The sequence below is a fragment of the Vitis riparia genome, chromosome 10 (assembly GCF_004353265.1).
Source record: "Vitis riparia cultivar Riparia Gloire de Montpellier isolate 1030 chromosome 10, EGFV_Vit.rip_1.0, whole genome shotgun sequence".
In the NCBI taxonomy this organism is placed as follows: Eukaryota; Viridiplantae; Streptophyta; class Magnoliopsida; order Vitales; family Vitaceae; genus Vitis; species Vitis riparia.
The window spans coordinates 1,074,012-1,093,571 of record NC_048440.1 but is presented as its reverse complement, the minus strand read 5'-3'; the positions used below and the strand labels follow the sequence as shown (position 1 = coordinate 1,093,571).

The following is a 19,560-nucleotide window of genomic DNA, read 5'->3' as shown; positions in this document are numbered from 1 at the left end:
AACCCTCATCATCCATATTCCAGCCACCAATTGTCACCATTTTTTTTTCTTTTTTGTACTTTTACATCACTCATCACCCATTATGATTATTTTTTTTTTTTAAATGACATGTGGCAACCAATCATGTCATATGATTTTTCTTTTTTCTTTTTTTCCTCCATAATACTTCCACAGTTTTTATTTTTTTAATACGTTGGCTTCAAAAAAAAAAATTAATTTCAAAATTTTCCACAATTTTATATTTTCATATTTATTTATTTTTAATTATTTATGAATCTTTTAAACATAAAATAATAATATATAATAAATTATTAATGAGAAAAAATTTAATATAAAAATAAATACATAAGAACACATTTAGAGATTTACAACATAAGATTTTTTAGATTCTTAAAACACAAGATTTTTTTTTTATAAATTTTATTACATTTTTAATATTTTAAAATTTTCATGTGAAAATCAGAATTGATGATTATGGTTTTAATTTTTTTGCTTGTAGATCTAACTTGACCGTGGTTTAAACTTTTTTTTGGGTTAAGACAAAAACTTGGTTGTAGTTTTAACCTTTAACATTTTGCTTTGTTAAAATTTAAAACTTTTTATTTATATAAAATAACAATAAAATATATTTTTCATTAAAAAAAATGTATTTAATCATTTATATTATTTTCTCTTAATTTTGTTAAAAATTAAAATTTTTGTTGCACATCCTTCAACATAACTCTTAAAAAAGAGAATACCACACTTTCTGGGAAAAAAAAAGGTATCACTCTTTTATGAAAAAAGTAACACTAAAATATATTAATAGTACGAGTGAGATGTGAATGATATAACATTCTTCTTTGATTTTGTAGAAAAGAAAATGTATCACTTTTTTTTAATAAAAATAATACTGACATGTGTTAAAAGTACCACTATAGTGGGAAGGGAATATAATTGTTCTTCGGTTTATGCTAAGATATGCAAAAAAATTAATTTTTAATAAATTAAAAGAAAATAAATATAAATGATTAAATACAAATTCTTTATGAAAAAAATATTTTTTATTTTATATAATAAAAAATTAAAAAATTTAACAAATCAAAATGTAGAACCACAACCAAGTTTTTATCTTCTTTAATTAAAATTATTAAACATTTTAATCAAGAAAAAAGTTAAAACCCAGATGAATTTATATGTAAAGTAAAAAAGTTAAATTTGTTTATTATGTATTTATTTTTATATTAATTTTTCTTATTAATGATTTTATTCTTTTATATTTAAAGTATTCATAAATAATTAAAATAAAAAAATGAAAGAGTGAAAAAAAATGAAAGTAAAAATATTTTATGAGAATGTGTTAGTGACAGAATATAAAAATAAAATAAAAAAGTCAAAAGGTAAAATGAAGAAAAAGGAAAAAAAAAAAAACAAAAAATAATGTTGCATGTTGATGGCCACATGTCAAGTTTAAAAACATTGATAGGCATGATTTAAAAATAAAATAAAAAATCATGTGGCATGGTTGATTGCCACATGTCAATTTTCTTATAAAAAATAACAATAATGAGTTTTTTCAATTGTCATATCAATTTTTTAAAAAAAAAAAAAAAAAAGGGTAGGTATGGTAATTGACAGTGGAAGAGAGAAAAAGTGAAGGATAATCTTGGAATTTTGTTTGTGTTACTATTAGAGTGCATGCTTTCTAGATTACCTTTTAAAAGTTCTTAAAAAATGTATATTTTTTCGTTAGTGAACCTTTTCATGATTTCCAATAAAAATTTTAACGTGAGTTGCATGGATTGAAGGACATATATAACACATACAATTTTACTTGAGAAATAGAATATATGTATGTATAAATGTATATTGTGGAACCTATTAACTTTCATTCACTAAAATCATTGAATACATGTATGCAAAGGTACATTTAAGTGTAAATAATGATTAAAAAAATAAAATAAATAAAAATGAGAATTCAATTGTAAATAACAGTAGTGATTTTACTATTTTTGAAAAAGGAGTTCTGATTTATAAATAGGTATTTTAAATGACCTTAAAAATATTTAGATATATTAAATTATTAGATAATCTTGATGATTTAAAGACATGATTATATTTGTTTAAACATTCAATTTTATTTAAAGAAAATAACATTTTGATTTAGGAAATGTAATTTTAAATCTGTGAATCAAATATTTCTAGGAATTATTTATGTGATATATAGACCACATTGGAATTTAAAAATTTTAAAAAAAAATCTATTTTCCCAAAAAAAAAAAAAAAAAAACCAAAAAAGATGTTTGGCAACTTAAAAATAAGGTATTTTCAAGTAACATTTATCTTTTAGTTGTTTTCACTTGTTTTATGAGAGTTGTTCTAAAAAATAATTATACAAAAATAAAGAATAATTAAAAATAAAGTATAACATATAAAACTTTTTTATAAAACATATTTAAAAATATAGCAGACAAGTTAAAGACATTTTAGAGTCTCAAACAGACTTTTGTTTTACAAAACATTAAAAAATAGTTTTCAAAAATTGTTTCTTAAAACTGTTTTTGAAAACACTTCCTAGACATACCTATAGCAGTTGGTCAATCCATTCTTCTATGTGACAATGGTGTTCATTTATAAGCATTTTGTTCGTAAAAAGATTCATAAATAAAATTGTATAAATTGAGCCTCCCATTTTACGATTGAACCCAAGTTGCCCATATAGACATGTATTCCTTATTCATCACTTTTTGCCAATTATCAATTTGATTATTTATATGTGTACTAAAAGTTTGTAAGTGTAGTTTAGGTAACACCTAAAGGGAGAGTGAATGGGTGATTACAACTTTTTAGCTATTTTGATTATTTTTAATCTTTTAATGTTCTCTTTCAATAAGGAAATATAATAAGCAAAATAATGTAAAGGACGCGGATTTTTTTTACATGGAAAACCACTCACACAACATTCGGATGTATAACCTATAGGGTCAAAAACCTTTAATCGTAAATCCAATACTATTCGAATTACAATACACATATTTCACTGGAAAAAGTTATCTGTAACCCTTACTCTCATATACATACTATGAACTTCACTTTTGCAATGCAACACTGCACGTACTCTTAGTGGATCTTACCTTAACACTTGAGAGGATGCAAATCTCCTTCTCAACCCAAAGAATGTAAGAACAAACATCTTTAAGAGTTTCATAAACAAAAAGGCAAGTTAAGTTTTTATTTTTTATTTTCCCAAATATTTGCATCATAAAGGAAATCCTCTTTAAGCAAAGTATTTATAATGCGAAGAACCCAATGGAGATGATTTTTTTTTTTAATAAATTAATCATTGTTATAGTTATCTTAATTTATTTAATAGATATCAACCTATTTTTAAGCTCAATTGAGTGTCTAATACCTTTTCATTAATCAATGTGATCCTTAAATCTGTTTCTAATACTACAATGTACAAACGACACTTGTGTGGAGTCATTTTGAGTTTCTTTTAGGACTCAATCATCTAGGGTTTCATTTTATATTTTGTTTTTCTTTTTAAATAAAAATATAAAATCCAACCCATAAATAAAATTTTTGTTTTTTAATAAATAAAAAATTTTCAAAAATAAATATTTTAAAATAAGCCCAAAGCCAAGTAGGCCACATGTATCTAAAAGAAATATGGAATTAAAATACATTGTTTCTAAAGATTAATTACTCTGCATCACATCCATTCCACTATAATACCAATTATCATTATTTCATCTAATAATTATTAAACAAAGCATCTAATGCTTTCTATAGAGAGGAAAAAAGAATGCATAATAAAATTCAACCACATTGAATAATAATTACTTTTATTACTACTTGGTAAAGTTAAACTAAATTCCAAGTAAAATTATTTTTAAGTTTTATTTAAGGAAAAGGAAAATGATTTTTTTCATGTTGAATTTATTATAAAAATATAAAAGAAAAATCATATAATTAAAATAAATTAAGAATTTATATATTTTTAATTTATTTAATCTTATATGAATGATAAAAATAAATAATGAATGACAAGAAACATATAAAAATAATTTACTAACTTTAAATCTATTTTTATTTTATTTTATTTTGTGTTTAAATTTGTCCGGTATTTAAATAGAAACCAATGTAAAAGTTGTCTAGATTTCAAAGTTCTCAAAATTCAAGTATGACTTAAAATTAATGGTACTAGAAGATTAAAACATCTTAAATTATTATTTTATTTAATTCGAAGAAAAAAAAAAAGACGATTTTTTAAACTCAAACTCAATTCAAACTAAAGCCCAACCCAACTTCATTTTCTCTCAAACCCAATCCAGCTTCATTTCCTCAAAGCTAAGACTCTATTTAATAATATTATTAAAACCACTTTTAATAGTAAAAAGTGTTTTTGAAAAACAAAATAGTAATTTAGCAAAATTTTGAAAACACTTGTAAAATTTTGAAAAATCATTTATAAAGTTAAAAAAAAAAAATCACTCATATAATTAAAAAAAACTCACTTACAATTTTTTTTGAAAAACACTTTAAAGGTAATTTTCTTAAAAACACTCCTAAAAAAAATATTTCTACTAAAAACACTTCATAGAAACATTCTACACCCTTAATTAAATTTAAGTTGGTTAAGTCATACAACATTGAATAGTTTTTAATGATCAAAATTAGATCATAAAACTTACCCATAATGGTTTTTTTAACTTCATATATATATTATTTACTAAGATTTACTTAAAATTATAATATTTCAAGATGATAACAAAAAGCAGATAAATTTACTCATCTGTCTAACAAAATAAAATTTATCATAATATAATTTAATCTGATCAATTGTTTTAAACCATTTCAAATATATAATAATTATATAAATTATCTATGTTGTTTTAAAAATATAAAATAAATTGGATTCAATTTAGCTCCTACACCATGGGAACCTTGGTCCGAGTCTAATCCAAATCGAGTTGAAATTGAGAAAATTCAACCCAAGCTTAACCCAAATACTCAAAAATAGTTTCCTAAATCAGCTTAAATGTCAACCTAAAAATAGCATTAAATTATTAACACAAATGCAAACTGTGTGTTTGAAAGCAAAATTATTGAATGACACAGACCCTTTCAGGCTTTTACTCTCTAGTTTCTATATCATGCACCACACAAGATTAAAATGCATAAAGAATCTACAACCTAACCTAGATCATTTTATAGCACAAGGGCTCAGCATTGAGATGCTTACTGGAGAAGCAGATACAGCCTTCAAGAAGAGTCTTACCTCTTCTTACCTCTTCTTACCCTAGACACAATACATGCATTCGGCCCATGCCCATGTATGGAGAGCTAATAGCCCGCTCTCAATCCTACCGTTATTAAACAAGGCTTTGATATCATGTTAGACACCAAGAGTGCTGCACATGATTTTTAGATATACATCATGCTCTCTCACATGAAAGAGGACTCAGCACGCTCTGCATGCCAACCTGCGATGAGGAAGGAGGAAGGAGGAAGAAGCGAAGTCAGGCAAGAAGACGACCCCAAAGTTGATGGGGCAGAGAGCAGCAGCAGCTACCAAGGAAGACTAGGCTCGTTCCAAACAAATGCATCTGGGTTTCTTTAACAACAAACAACAAGATCAAGAATTCAAACTCAAGAAAACAAAGATATTTATGAACAGGGTAATGCAGCAATATTCCGAGAAACAGACCAACAGATAAAGCAATCAGATGAGATTATTCAATCAAATGTATTTCATTGCTTGGCACAATATGTGCCAAATTTGCCACTAAAGATAGCAAAATATTGAGGGTTCTATACAAATTCTGCCACAGAGAAGCCATGTTTTTTTAACTACCCCTGCAATCTCTCTAATAAGAAGATTACTAACTGTGACAAAATGTTTGAGGAAGAAACTAGAATTCTAGTCTACCATAAATAATGACACATTTTCCTCCCTAGTAAATAATATTGATGCATTTAGTTCTTCTCCATAGGGCTACTTTAAAATTGATGAGACAATTGACAAATGACATTGGCATTAGGCTACTTGTGCTTGCAAATAAGCAAAATCTTATTCTGGCTCAAGTCGAAAAGAACCCATTAACCGAACACGAGCATGAGTCATATAGTCTCCTGTCCTTTGTACATTTTGCAAGTTCAACAGCATATTACCTATGAGCAGATGTATGTGGCATTGGGTATGTCATAGGACCCATGTTCATTGGCGCACCAGGAACCACTGCTCCTGGGACTGGGGCTCGGACACCATATGCCATGTGTGGTGGAGCAGAAAGATTCACTGGTGTTCCAACTGCTGAAACAAGGGGTCCTCCTATTGGTTGCCCTATAGTTGTAGAACCATACATGCCAACCCCCGGCGGCGGCCCGGCTGGGGGTTGAGGGGTTGGTTTAGTTGATTTTCCGGAGGAAGCTCCTGAAGCAGAACCATTTGTTTGGCCAGTGATTGGTCCTTGGGGCGCAGAAATATCTCCATTGCCAACACTGGTGATATCATGGATGCTTGACCTCCTCCTATCTTTGTTCATTGAATTTAAGCGGATGAAGTACTTTTGTGCATGACTTGCCACTTGTGTAGGTGTTCTTGTCACCACAAAGTTCCGAGATATACTTCGCCAATCACCTTTCCCATATTTATCCAAACCAAGAAGAAATAACCTGTTTTCAAAGGACGCATGACTTAGAGATATACCAATAAAAAAAATACTCACCTCAAGCAAGGATTTAGCAAAGTTTAGCATAGAAAAGAGCAAGTATCTTAAGCATGACAAGGAAGCATTTCTTATTTTACTATCCACAGACATTATGTTTATCTTCAAGTATGATACAACCATAACTAACATGTAAGGTACCGCATAAGCAACCGCTTGTCGAAACCAAATAGCATTAGCATGCAGAAGGGCTTTCAGCTAAAGCCATAGGAGCAGACAAGGCTAAACTAGATGTCATATATAATTGTTAAGATTAAGCATCCTAAAACACAGTGCATGTGTAAAGTCACATAAAGCCAGCATCACTCCATTGAACAGAATTAAGTAAAAAATATCAGGAAATAGTAATGACAGTGATTGTGTAAATATGTGAGAAACAATGACAGTGATTGTGTAAATATGTGAGAAACAGGATCTCAAATGAGATTGGAAGGTTTGCCCCAGATTGTGTCACTGGCATCTCGAAGGAGTTTGAAGAAGTTATCAGATTCCTCTACTGGTGGTGATTCCAGCTGCAGTGAAGTGCGTTATAAGTTGATTGAACACTACAATAGTTGTTAGATCCTATCTACAACTTGAACAGCAGAAGCCTTTTGATCCCTGCATTTATAAAAGCTTGATCCTGCCCTTATGAACATTTGTTATCTTATTCTTGCATTAGATGCAGATCAACCAATTATCTGGTTAGCCACCCAGCTTAAGTTGATGTAAGAACCCCAGATGAGTACAAGAACCTCAACTTCTAAAGACCTGCACCCAAATTCCTGGCCTGGCAAAGGCAGGCAATATATCCTTTGCCCTCTTCAAGTCTATATAGGCTCTTACACCGATTTTCCTAGGATTTCAAACTGAAAAGGCATCAATATTCAATTTCCTGCTAAGAAAAATTCACATCCAAATTAAGCTCACCCCTAAAAAATGTAAGCATCCAATGGGTGTAAATAAGAACAGTGCATCCCGAACTCTTCCTTTTGTTAGACCAGAAATGTTGTGCCTTAAGTCTTTATTTTTGTGGTACCAGATATAGGGGCGGGCTGTTTGTCCCTCTTCTATATATTGAGAGTTAAGAATTGCCTAAGCTTCCGGTTATGGTTATTTCCTCATTAGCATCTCATGTTCTAGGGTCATCCATGCCCCTTTTTATATGATTTATATTAGCCTATTGAAAATTCATATACACATAATATGTGCTATTCCCTTGCATTAATTTTTATCTATCAAAATAAAATAAAATATTTGCTATCCACAAACCTTTACTCCCTTTCATAAGCAAAATCCCCAATAGCACAGTTCCAACTATGAAGGACCTCCCCAGAAGCAGAGACCCTCCCTTCAGAAATCCTTCTGTTACACTCTGGCATAAACCAAATCAATTCCAAAGACTCCCCTACTACTGCCACCAGTTCATCATCAATGCCAGAGATTCCCCAACTATCACTACCACTTTCTTTAACCATGAATACACACAATACATTAAGGATGTAATAAAGGCTACAGTTCAAGATTGAGCTGAGTGGAAACACACACATCCAACAAGGATATCATCAAAGGATATGGTTCAAGATAGAGCTGAAAGGAAAAATAATTGAGGCTTTGTTGAGTTGACTGACTTTATAAGCATATATTTCTGTAGATCTGGTAGTTTCTTGTGTATCTGGTAGTATCCTCATTTTACTCATGTCCTATAATATTTTGTTGTGAAATTATGCTTTTTTTCATTATATTGAAACAGAAGAGCCATATTTCCACATGTCTGACTGGTGTCAACCATGTGTATGCATCAAAAGAATTATTTCAAAATTTTGGACCAATATTTGTCAAAGAATGTTGGAGAAGCAATATGATATGAGCAAAATAGCCCCCCTTCAGAAGAGTTTGGGCTACTTGATTTCCATGTGTGTGTCTCAACTTTACATGGTATTTGTTAAGCCCTTGCATCTCATGTGTAGTCATGGGAAGTTCACTTGTGGATCCATATTTCAATGCAATAAATTACATCCAAAGAAACCCAAAAGACAGAAACTAAGAGACCAAATAAGACTTAAACAAACACATAAGCAGTTAGAAAACCTCCCAAGTGGTCTCGGGACAATCTTAAAAATTGTTATATGAATCATGAAGCTTTAGAATCAAGGTCCCTAGGCCTTCGCTTGCACAGTTTTTGGGCTACCATCTATTTCTATCAAGGTTAACCACAACGCCAACTTCCAAATCAGAAGCATTTCCCATCAAGGTTAATCAGCACCTTACAAAAAGTTAGGGCTTGTACAAAAGGAAGGACAAAGAATCCATCAAGAGAGGGAAAAAAAAAATGTACAGAGCGTCAAGTGTAAAGCAAAGAAAACCCCTTAGCAGAAAGCCCATGGTTTTCCACTCCAAAGAAAATAGAATATCAGAAACTCAAGAGAGCAACAGGGATCATTCTACTTGTGCAGCTTTTAGTAACAGGCATTAAACATCTAGACATAAAACACTGCATTATTCAGAAATTATCAATGAGAAAATTAATAGGCAACCAAAATTAATGCCTCTCCCCATTAGAAACCCCTTGCCTATTGAACCCATCTTCACAAAGTTAATTAAGCAGGTCATCCCCATGGCTAGTTGTAAAGGTTCAATGACTCTCCCTGAGTGATCAGATTTAAGTGTAGTCAAGTGGATCAGTTCATTCTATAGTTTTCCCATGTAATGACACTTCCTCTACCCCATGTCAATGCCAAACGTCAATAATTCCTCTACTCTTCTCCTATGAGTCATAGTAACTTCATTTTAGAATTTCATGAACAATTCTAGGCAAATCACTTTCTATCAGCATGGAGGTTACCCCATCGCATCTCTCACTCACCGGCAGACAAAGCACATGCTTGATTGCTAGTCCCACATGAATGTACTCCAGCACAAGCCTTATCCCATGCCAAGGTCCCGTCAGAAGCTCCTCCTCTATGAAGATACATTTAATGAAACCTTGGTTGCAACATAAGCAATTTAACTGGTCCTTGGGTTCTTCAACATAGGAAAGAAGGAAGAAACAAAAATGGAAGAACATGAAGAAGCCAAAAAGAAGAAATTTCCTCACAGGAATTCAGATTTGGAGTTTATCGATCAAATCAAAAGGAACAAAAAGAGGAAGCTCAAAGAAATTTAGAGTTTGGTGGCTGAAGACAGAATATAAATTAGCTTCTGTGCTCCATTTGCAAAAACCACTAAAACTTTCTAAAAGAAGGAAAAAGACAGCAACATTCTTAAAAATATACTGCCAGTAACTCTAGAGTCTAGACCACACTTATAAGTCCAAAATCAAGTAAATCTTGAAGGTTGGTGTCCTCTATAGGTTCAATTGATGTACAATCAAGAGCCACAAGAGGGTGCACTAACATCAAACAAAGAGCAGTACATTGAAAAGGAAATAATTAACTACATTAGGTAACATAATTCACCAAAGAGATAATAGACTCAAAAACTTTTTAACACCATTCAGCAACACAAGTCACCAGCAACATAAAATAAAGGGGAAAAGATAAAAACATCAAAAAATTTGAATCCTACAATCACACTAACCTTATCTTGTATGTTTTGAGATGTTCATGTTTTAAACAAAAGAGAATTTATTTAATGGGGCATCATTTTAGACTAACTATCATGAATTATTCACCTGTTATATGGCCCAGTCAGCACAAAGCAAATGATTGGCATAGAACACATACAGGAATCCAAACAAGATTAAAGAGGTCACCATTCTTTGGAAATTACTTCATCTAGTTCTTCTGGGGGATTACCCTATAGTTATTGACAATAATGCTAGGGTTTAGGTCTTTCAAGACATTGTAGTCCTATTAATTAAATTTCTTCTATTCACTCGAATAAAAGAAAACCATATGAAAGAAAGAAAAGGAAGACAAAAGAGCTCCGATATACATAATGTCACCAAATAAAAGTCGAGATTTATATATAGAAAAAATATATACTAAATTTAAAAAATAAGATAAAATAAATAGCATATCAAAAAATGTAGAAATGTAGTATTTCTTTGGACTGCAAAACAAAGTCATGGAACTTATCCCTTTTTTTGCTTTTGATTCGATGGACTTCAATGATCTTTAACACGTAGGACACATAAGACCTACCAAAAATCAATGCTATACAAGGTCAGTTCTACAACTTGGCCCTAACAGTGTAGTTCTATTAAAGGCAAAAAGAGGCTGCAGGGTGGTAGGGGTGGGGGGGCACAGCACAGCCACAAGGGTGTGTAAACTGAGACTAACTAGAAGCTTTATTCCCACCACAAATCATCCCTCACTTTAGAATGTGAACCTTTTTTTTTTTTGATAGGTAAAGAAAATTCATTAAGAGCCAAAAGGCTAGAGAAAGGGTATACACGTAGTATACCAAATACAAATCAGCAAAAAACAAATGGACAAACAAGCCTGACCCTTACTTGGTGGCTAGCCAGTCAACGAAATCTATCAAAGACAAAGTGTGTTCCTCTATGTATACCCTAACCCAATTCACAAAAGTGTACAAGAAAATGGATTTAATATCTTGATCGTTCCTCTCAATATCGTCGAAAGCCCTTCTATTCCTTTCTTTCCAAATGGTCCACATTAGGCAGAGGGGGGCAGCTCTCCAAGCTTTCTCCCTTTTCTTGCCCACAAAAGAACCATGCCAACCCAGGAGGTTTCTTTTCACAGAGGAGTGCATCACCCATTGCACCCCAAAAAGGGAGAAGATCAGAAGCCATAACATTCTAGCTTTCTCGCAGAACAGAAGAAGGTGATTTGTGGTTTCCTCCTCTTGTTTACACAAAAAACATCTGTTGGGAATGCTCCAACCAAATCTCTTCAGGCGGTCAGTGGTGAGTAGCCTGTTCCAAGCCACCTCCCACCCAAAGAAGCTAGCCCTAATTGGAACCCAAGGCGTCCAAATAGTTCTAACCGGGAAGGGGGGCATGGTGTCCCTTGAAAGTGAACTATAAAAAGACTTGACAGAAAAGGTCCCATTCTTGTTCTCTTTCCACCGAAACAAGTCCTCCACACCTCTTCTAATGGTGTCAAAGGATGAAGCTTACATAATAAGCTTTCTACTTCTCCCACCTCCCAATCATTAAGGTGCCTGTTAAAACGAAGTCCCCAGCTTCCCCCAACTTCGTCTTCCTCCCAAGCCTCAGCTACCCAGCCTTCTTTGTTGACGGAAAGATTAAACAAGATGGGGAAAGCTTCTTCTAGAGCTTGATTTCCACACCACAAGTCCTTCCAAAATTTCACTCTAGTGCCATCCCCTATGATGAAGCGGGAATGAGAACGAAAGTTCTCCCAACCATTTTTGATAGCCTTCCAAACCCCCACCCCATAACAGTCTCTTACTCCTTTGGAGCACCATCCCCCCTCTTGGAGGTCATACTTACTAGAGATAATTTGCTTCCAAAGGGACTCATTCTCATTAGCTAATCTCCACAACCACTTCCTAAGAAGGGCCTTGTTAAAAGTAGATAGACTGCGAATGCCCAGGCCTCCTTTCTTTTTAATAACACAAATAGCCTTGTCTTTGGGTTTATCCTTTTTTTTCCCTTTTGATAGTATGGACTTCAAAAGATCCTTGAACACTTTGTTGGACACATAAGACCTACCAAGACATTTTTTTTATCTTTTTTTTAATAGGTAAATAAGAATTGAATTAAAAGAAAGAAAGTATGCTCACCATATACGAAGAAAAAAGGACCGACGACACAAAAACCCGCTACCGTGCCCTATAGGGAGCCTACCCAATCCACAAAGTCTATCAATGATAAAAATCCACCTTCAATGTACAATCTAACCCAATCCCAAAATAGATACAAAAATGAATTTTTAATTGTTTGATCTTTACTTTCATAGTTGTCAAAAACCCTCTTATTCCTCCCCCGCCATAAAGCCTAAAGCAGACACAACGAAGAAACCTTCCAAGCCTTCTTCCTCTTTTTACCAACAAATGACTAGTGCCAACTCAAAAGGACCTCTCTAACTGAACAACTTAACACCCGCTGGATGCCAAAGAGCGCAAAGATCAACTATCACAACAAACAAGCTTTCAAACAATGGATGAGTATATGGTCACTAGTTTCTTCTTCTTCCTTACACAAGTAACATCTATTAGGAATCCCCCAACCCTTCTTTTTGAGCTGATCCGGAGTCAAAATTTTGACCCAAGTTGCTTCCTAAGCAAAGAAGCTACTTCTCAAGGACACCCAAGAATTCCAAACTATACCATAGAGGAACAACTCCACCCTCCTATTGGCCAAAGAGGAGTAGAATGACTTAACAGAAAAAGTATCATCCTTCATAGGCAACCAAACCATGGCATCATCAGTCTCCACAAAAATGGGGTGTGCTGATAATCTCCCCAAGAAGGCTTGCACCTCCTCTAGTTCCCAATCATGCAATTGCCTAGGACTCTAACCACCATCCTCCCAAAGGTCACTCACTCACCCAAAGTATCTTTAGAGGAGGCTATGGAATAAAGCTTTGGAAAGGACTCCCTCAAGGATGAATCCCCATACCACTTGTCCTTCCAGAACTTCACCTTTTTCCCAAACCCAACTTTAAACCCAATTCTTGTCTTGAACATCTACCATTAATAGCCTTCCACACCCCCACACAATGCCTTTCTCTCACTACTTTAGAACACCAACACCACCCCCCCCCCCCCCCCCCCCCCCCCCCCCCCCCACCCACACCCCACATCATCTTGCCCACAATCACCCATTTCCAAAGAGGGTCTCTTTCACTTGAAAATCTCCAAGACCACTTGCCTAAGAGAGCCTCATTGAGGATGGATAATCTCTAATGCCCAAGCCCCCTTGCTGTTTGTCCAACCAAACAACAGTCCATCTCATTAAGTGCAGCTTTTGTTCCAAGACTCCTCCTCCCCACAAAAATCTCTTTAAATCTTTTCTAGTCTAGCAACTACTCTCCTTGGGATGACAAAAAGAGACATGAAGTAAATTGGCAGACTAGATAAAGTGTTCTTTAGCAAGGTCAACCTTCCACTATTGCCTCTTCCACAACATTAATCTTCTTCAAAATCTCTCTTCCACCCCATCCCAACCCTAGAGGACTTGAAAGGGGCTCCCAGTGGAAGTCCTAAATAGGTAGATCCGTAGATGGGAGGGAACCCTCCTTACAACCTAAAGCCCCAATAAGATCCTCTAAGTTTGAGACTTCCCCAATGGGGATGAGCTCACTTTTCTCCAAATTAATCTTTAGGCCTAGCATAGCCTCAAACCACATAAGAATCCAGCTCAAGTACCAAGAATTAATGTTGTACAAGGTCAGTCCTACAACTTGGCCCTAAAGGTACGGTTCTACCAAAGGCAAAAAGATAACATGGGATTGGGGGAACAGCAGCTACAAGGGTGTGTGAACTGATAAAAGCTAGAAGCTTTATTCTCACTCCATGAGGGTAATATACGGAAAACAATCTAGGAAATTTGATGTGACAAAACTTTCTCCTAGCCTGAGCATAAGTTTTGAACTTCAACAAATTAATCCACTTCCTAGTGCACAGAATTTAAACCAGTTCAAATTTTAAGCATCACTGCGCTTTCTTATAGAGAAGGATAAGATGAAAAAGATTGTAACAAAGCATAAGAAGGAGATTTTCACCTAGAGGCAGCAAGTTTGAGACAAAAGCAAATTATGATTGTTTTGGTTTTAGACTTTCACAAACTGAGTGCAGGTCCTCAAGTTTAACTTGATTTCAACATTTGAAACCTCATATCCATCACACAATACCACAGCTCTATCAAATCCACTTTCAAGAAAAGCAACTAGTTTCTCTTTCATTTTAGTTACACTCTAAAGTTCAAATCTATGTATCCTAGGTCTCCTTCTCCACCGAAACAACCATTGATTCAAACTAGTTCTAGTAGATAATGAAAAATAACTTTAAATTTCTCTGCTCTTATTATTTTAGAGGGGCAGTCTGATCCACTGCATCCTACTCATGAAAATGCTGTTGTTTGGGAAAAAACAAGGCTCAAGAAAGAAAGTTTAGTTCTAACCCATAAATTAGATGGCCTGGAAGTTCTATTCTATAATTTTGTACTCAATATTAAGCTTCATTTTTGCCTTGCTTTCCTTTCTGTAGACATTTCAAGTCAAATTTCCTTGAATTTGACCATAGAGAATAGAACATCAAGAACACCCAAAACAAACCTCACTTGAACTTATCCTAAATCATCCATGTAATGTAAATATCATCTCTTTACATGTGCAAAAGAATTATGTACTAATGTTCTCCAGAATTAACTAAAGTAATGAACACAATCTACAAAATCTCTAATCAAAAAAAAAAATTAATACAATCTACTATGAAAGACTAAAAACTTATAATCACACAATAAATAAAAACTTCCTTTCTGACACAAGTGTGGCAAACAAACACATAAACAACAAGACTTTAAGGCCATGTGCATAAGGAAATATATAAATATATATCCAAGTTCCCTTTTCCTCATCTAACTCGCATCATTTTGGATTATAAAATTATAACCTGTTAGCCTCATAGTCTCACAAGAATCCACAAAGTTAATCTGTAAAGCATATAACTAGATTAATAGTGCAGAGACCCACTAATCACTAAAGGAATGCAACAGTAACCAATTTTTATCATTGTTCAGTTATCTTTCCAGTTTCTATACACAATTCTATAGCGGGTATGAAGATTAATTAACAGTGAGAAATTCACCTGTGCTCATCCTCTGTCCAAGCAACCCCTTTGCGACGCTCCTGATCTGACCTTGAAGCCTTCCCTCCATGATTGGACTCACTGTTTGAAAAATGGCTGCCCTTCTTACCAACTGCTTCATCACCCACATGGCTTGATGAACCCTCTGAAGAAGAATTATAGCAAGGTAGAGGCACAGAGCCAGACTCGATCTGGGTAACATCTTCAACTAAAAGCTCATAATGATGTTTAACCTCTTCTAGGGTTTTCCCTGGTACATCTGCAGCAATCTTCTCCCACCGATCTGATAAATCCTCAGGATAAGTTGCCAGGGCATTCTCAAATGCCTTATTCTGCTCCCTACTCCACAAGGAGCTATCACTTACTTCATCTCCGGTCATTTAGTCTTTTAGGAGTCCACTATCAAGAATCACATCCACAGGAAGAACTGAAAAAACATTTCACCATACTGCTCTAAAATCCAGGCAAAAACCCATCTCCAAGACACTGGATTTTTTTAGAATACCTCATATAATTGGATCTGAACAATTCCTTTAAGGGAATAAGGGGTACCCGATAACACTGAACTCTGAATGATTGAAAGAGAAGGATTATGGGAAGCAGATGTGTCAGAGCAGAGAGGCAAGCAAGAAGAGAAACAAACGCCCCCCTCACCAAAGACCAAGGGAGATGCACAAGAGACTGCCTCCAATTAGTCCCCCAAATACCAGTGAAGAAGAAGAAGAAGAATTCAATGGCTCTTTGCTCCACAATTCAAAAATTGGACTCTTGTGAGATGCTGACCTAATGATGAAAGAAAAGGCAACAAAGTTCAGTTAGACCATGAGAAATATCTGAATACCATAAAACCCAAAGATGCAATAAATAAAATTTTGGAAAACAAAAAAATGATATTAATGACATCGGTGAATTCACCTGGATAGATGTAAATTACAGTGAAGTCAATTGGACGGTAATTAGATTTTTGGATTGTTCTATGTGGAGACCACAGAGAAACCAAACAAAGGAGAAAAAACCAGAAGCCAATAATGGACCTCAATATAAATATTCAAAATTGCTATTCTTGATTTCAACAAAAACCCAGTTAAACAAAAGCCCTCCTTGATAACAACACTTTTGACAGCACAGGCCCACAAAAATTCATCCTTCTGGTACAATACTGCTTGGCCTAAACCTCATTTTTACATATATTTGTCTTCTTCTGTTGATCAACAGAGAGCAAAATCACCATCATTTATATACACACTCCTCATTTGCTACGAAGCAAAGTTAAGGGAAATTCTAACTTTTACTCCAAAAACATCGCAAGCAGACCAATGTACCTAATTTGGGTTTCGGAAGGGGAAAAATTCAAAACAAAAGAAAAAACAGAACAAAAGTTCAATTTTTTTTCAAAAATTATTCATACACTAGAAATTCTATATAAAATCAAAAAGGTTAAATTCCCAGTTTTCTCAGATCCTTCAAATTCTGAAATATGACATCAAAATTCAAAACCATGGGCAGAACCCCCACTATAAGATTTTGGTTTCTAGCCATATTTAGCAAAAACCCACCTCAGAAATATGTTTTTTTCCCACTGAACAAGAGTAAGGGTCCTGGATGTAGATAGTAAACCCAGTTTGTTGACTCCTGTGGTTCAATTTGAAAAACCAATCTCAAGATACCCTAATTTTTTCACTGAAGAAGACCAAAACCACTAAGTGAATCCTGGGTTTTCCTTTTCAACAACCCTTTGATTTGAAAAACCCACCTCAGATTCCACTTCTACTCACTGTTTAACCCTCACAAAACGCCATAAAATTGAAAGATTACCTACAGCTGATCGTACTGCTCTTAAGATTCTGACAGTTTAACCAACACCCAAAAAACCATCATTTACATCATGTGCTATTAACAAAAGAAAAACTACAAATCTAACCTTGAGGGTCCGAGATTTCACTCTACTTCCCCTCTCTGCTTTTCTGTAAAAAGTTTCCAACAAAACCCACAAAATTAAATTAAATTAAATTAATAAATAAAAAGAGTGAGCTTAAGTCAGTAAAACTCCACTGTGTATTTTTACAAGCAAGATTAGAGAACCCTAATGAGAACAAAAAAATGGGAGGGTCTAGAAAGTGAGATAAACCCAAAAGAACCCACGAAAGAGAACAAGATTTGGGTTGAGAAGTAACCCCAAAAGAGTTGAAATTTACGGGATGAGCATAGGGAAACTCTGGATGATGTTGATGCGTTATCCTGAAATATCCACAGGATGGGTCTTGTAGGGCCCATCACAGCAACTACTTGCAAAGAGTAAGACAGCTGGGATTGAAAAAGGCTCACCAAGTTGCTCACAAAAACACTGGAATCTGCACAAACCCATTAATATCTGACACCATCAACCCATCATCTGAGGCACAAACAACAAACACTAATCAAACACCCTCAAACTGGAGACCATTCGTATCCCATTTTTTCTTTTTCCCTTTTGCCCTTTTTGAAAAATTTTCAGCAGACCCAAGTGGACAAGAAAGTAGAAAGCTACTTCTAGTGGCAGAAAAAACATTTTTTTTTAATAAAATTTTAAATTAAATAAATAAATAACAAGATTATAAAATATGGATAAGTATTTTATTATGTTTAATTTAATTTTTTATTAAAAAAATGTTTTTTTAATGATTTTTCAATGATTTTCTACTGAAGTTTCAATGATGATAGGTGAGGTGTGTTTTTTTTCTTAATTTAATAAAAATTAAAAAAAAAAAAAAAAGGGCTAAAAGAAATGGATTTTTGAAACATGAATTTTCAAATATGGCTTTCAAAACTATTTTATAATTTTAATTATAAAAATAAATTTAAAAAACAAAAGTGCAATCAAAGGCCTATATATGGATTTGATTGAGAACTCTTCTTCAAAATTGATTTCTATTATGACCAAAATAGTTTTATAATTTAAAATATATATTTAACAAATTTATTATTGAAAATGGTATTTGTAATCATTTATTCTTAAAATATATTTAAAAATAAAATTTAGTTATTTTTAAATTGTTTTTAGAGTGCTTTTAAAAATAATAAAACATGTGGATGATATATTTTAAGTTTCCTTGCATCGTACTAAATACAATAAAGAATAAGCTAAATATAGAATGCTTTTAAAATCTATTGACCTCCAATATTATTATTATTGGATATTAAATTATGAAATTTGATAAATTTTATCGGGTGTTTAATAAATGGGCTTATTAACTTTAAGTAATATAATAACTTAATTTAAGTCATTAAATAAATTAAATATATTTAATAAAATAATTTAATAGTATAATTTAAAAGTAAAAAATTAACTTTAAATAATAAATAAAAACGATTAACTTATTCCTAAATTCATATTTTTATTTTACTTTTTTACCCTTATTTACTCTAATTATCTTTACGATCTCCTTTATTACTCCGTGACATTCACTATTATTCAACCTATTTTATCTTAATTATAATTTACGAAAATAAATATATGAATTTGATGATTTAAAATATATTTTAAGTTAATTTTATTAAATAAACTCGATACTTAAAATAAAAATTATATAATAAGTTTTAAATTAACAACTGAAATATAATTTAACTTAAAGTCAATTTAAATTATTAAGTAATAAATATAAAGTTTCACCTAACACTCTCTTAGTCTTAAAAATAAAAAAACAATGGTATTATTTAATATACTTTCATAATAATAAAAAATTAAAAATAAAAATTGTTAGTCAAGAGATTATTGGAAAATAAACCTAATTACACATGAGTAGATTCCAAAGTTGGTATATAAAATAAGATTTGTTTGGTGAAATGATATTGATGTTGTCAGTTTTTAGAATTTAAAACTAACAATCCAATAAAATATTGATTGTGAAGAAGATTACAATCAGATTTGTCAATAAATTTTGGTGCCAAACTTGATACGAAAATTATATCCTTGTGTCCTTACCCACAACACTTCCATTATTATGGTTGAGTTCTGCCCTTTTCAACTTTATGACAATCTCAAAAGTTTCTATTTTCAACTTTTTACCACATTTCTATTTCCTTCTTTTTTGGTAGGAAGATGTCTCAATACTTTTGGAGTGTGATTGTGTCTCCATGGTCCAAGCTG

At 32.9% G+C, this 19,560-nt stretch overlaps 1 protein-coding gene across 5 annotated transcripts; it reads right to left on the bottom strand.

The window, feature by feature from the left end:
• Positions 1-5,051: 5,051 nt before the first annotated feature.
• Positions 5,052-17,413, bottom strand: LOC117923943 (transcription factor SRM1). Of its 5 annotated transcripts, none has more exons than XM_034842451.1 (4): positions 17,356-17,413; positions 15,435-16,217; positions 6,157-6,660; positions 5,052-5,599 (listed from the first exon to the last, which is right to left on the bottom strand). In XM_034842451.1, exons 2-4 carry the CDS (start codon positions 15,812-15,814, stop codon positions 5,554-5,556), a joined length of 930 nt encoding a protein of 309 aa, XP_034698342.1. In that variant the 5' UTR covers positions 15,815-16,217; positions 17,356-17,413; the 3' UTR covers positions 5,052-5,553. The 5 variants fall into 5 exon arrangements, with proteins under 5 accessions (XP_034698342.1, XP_034698344.1, XP_034698343.1 ...); XM_034842453.1 differs by lacking the exon at positions 17,356-17,413 and adding an exon at positions 16,991-17,106; XM_034842452.1 differs by lacking the exon at positions 17,356-17,413 and adding an exon at positions 16,350-16,433.
• Positions 17,414-19,560: the final 2,147 nt, after the last annotated feature.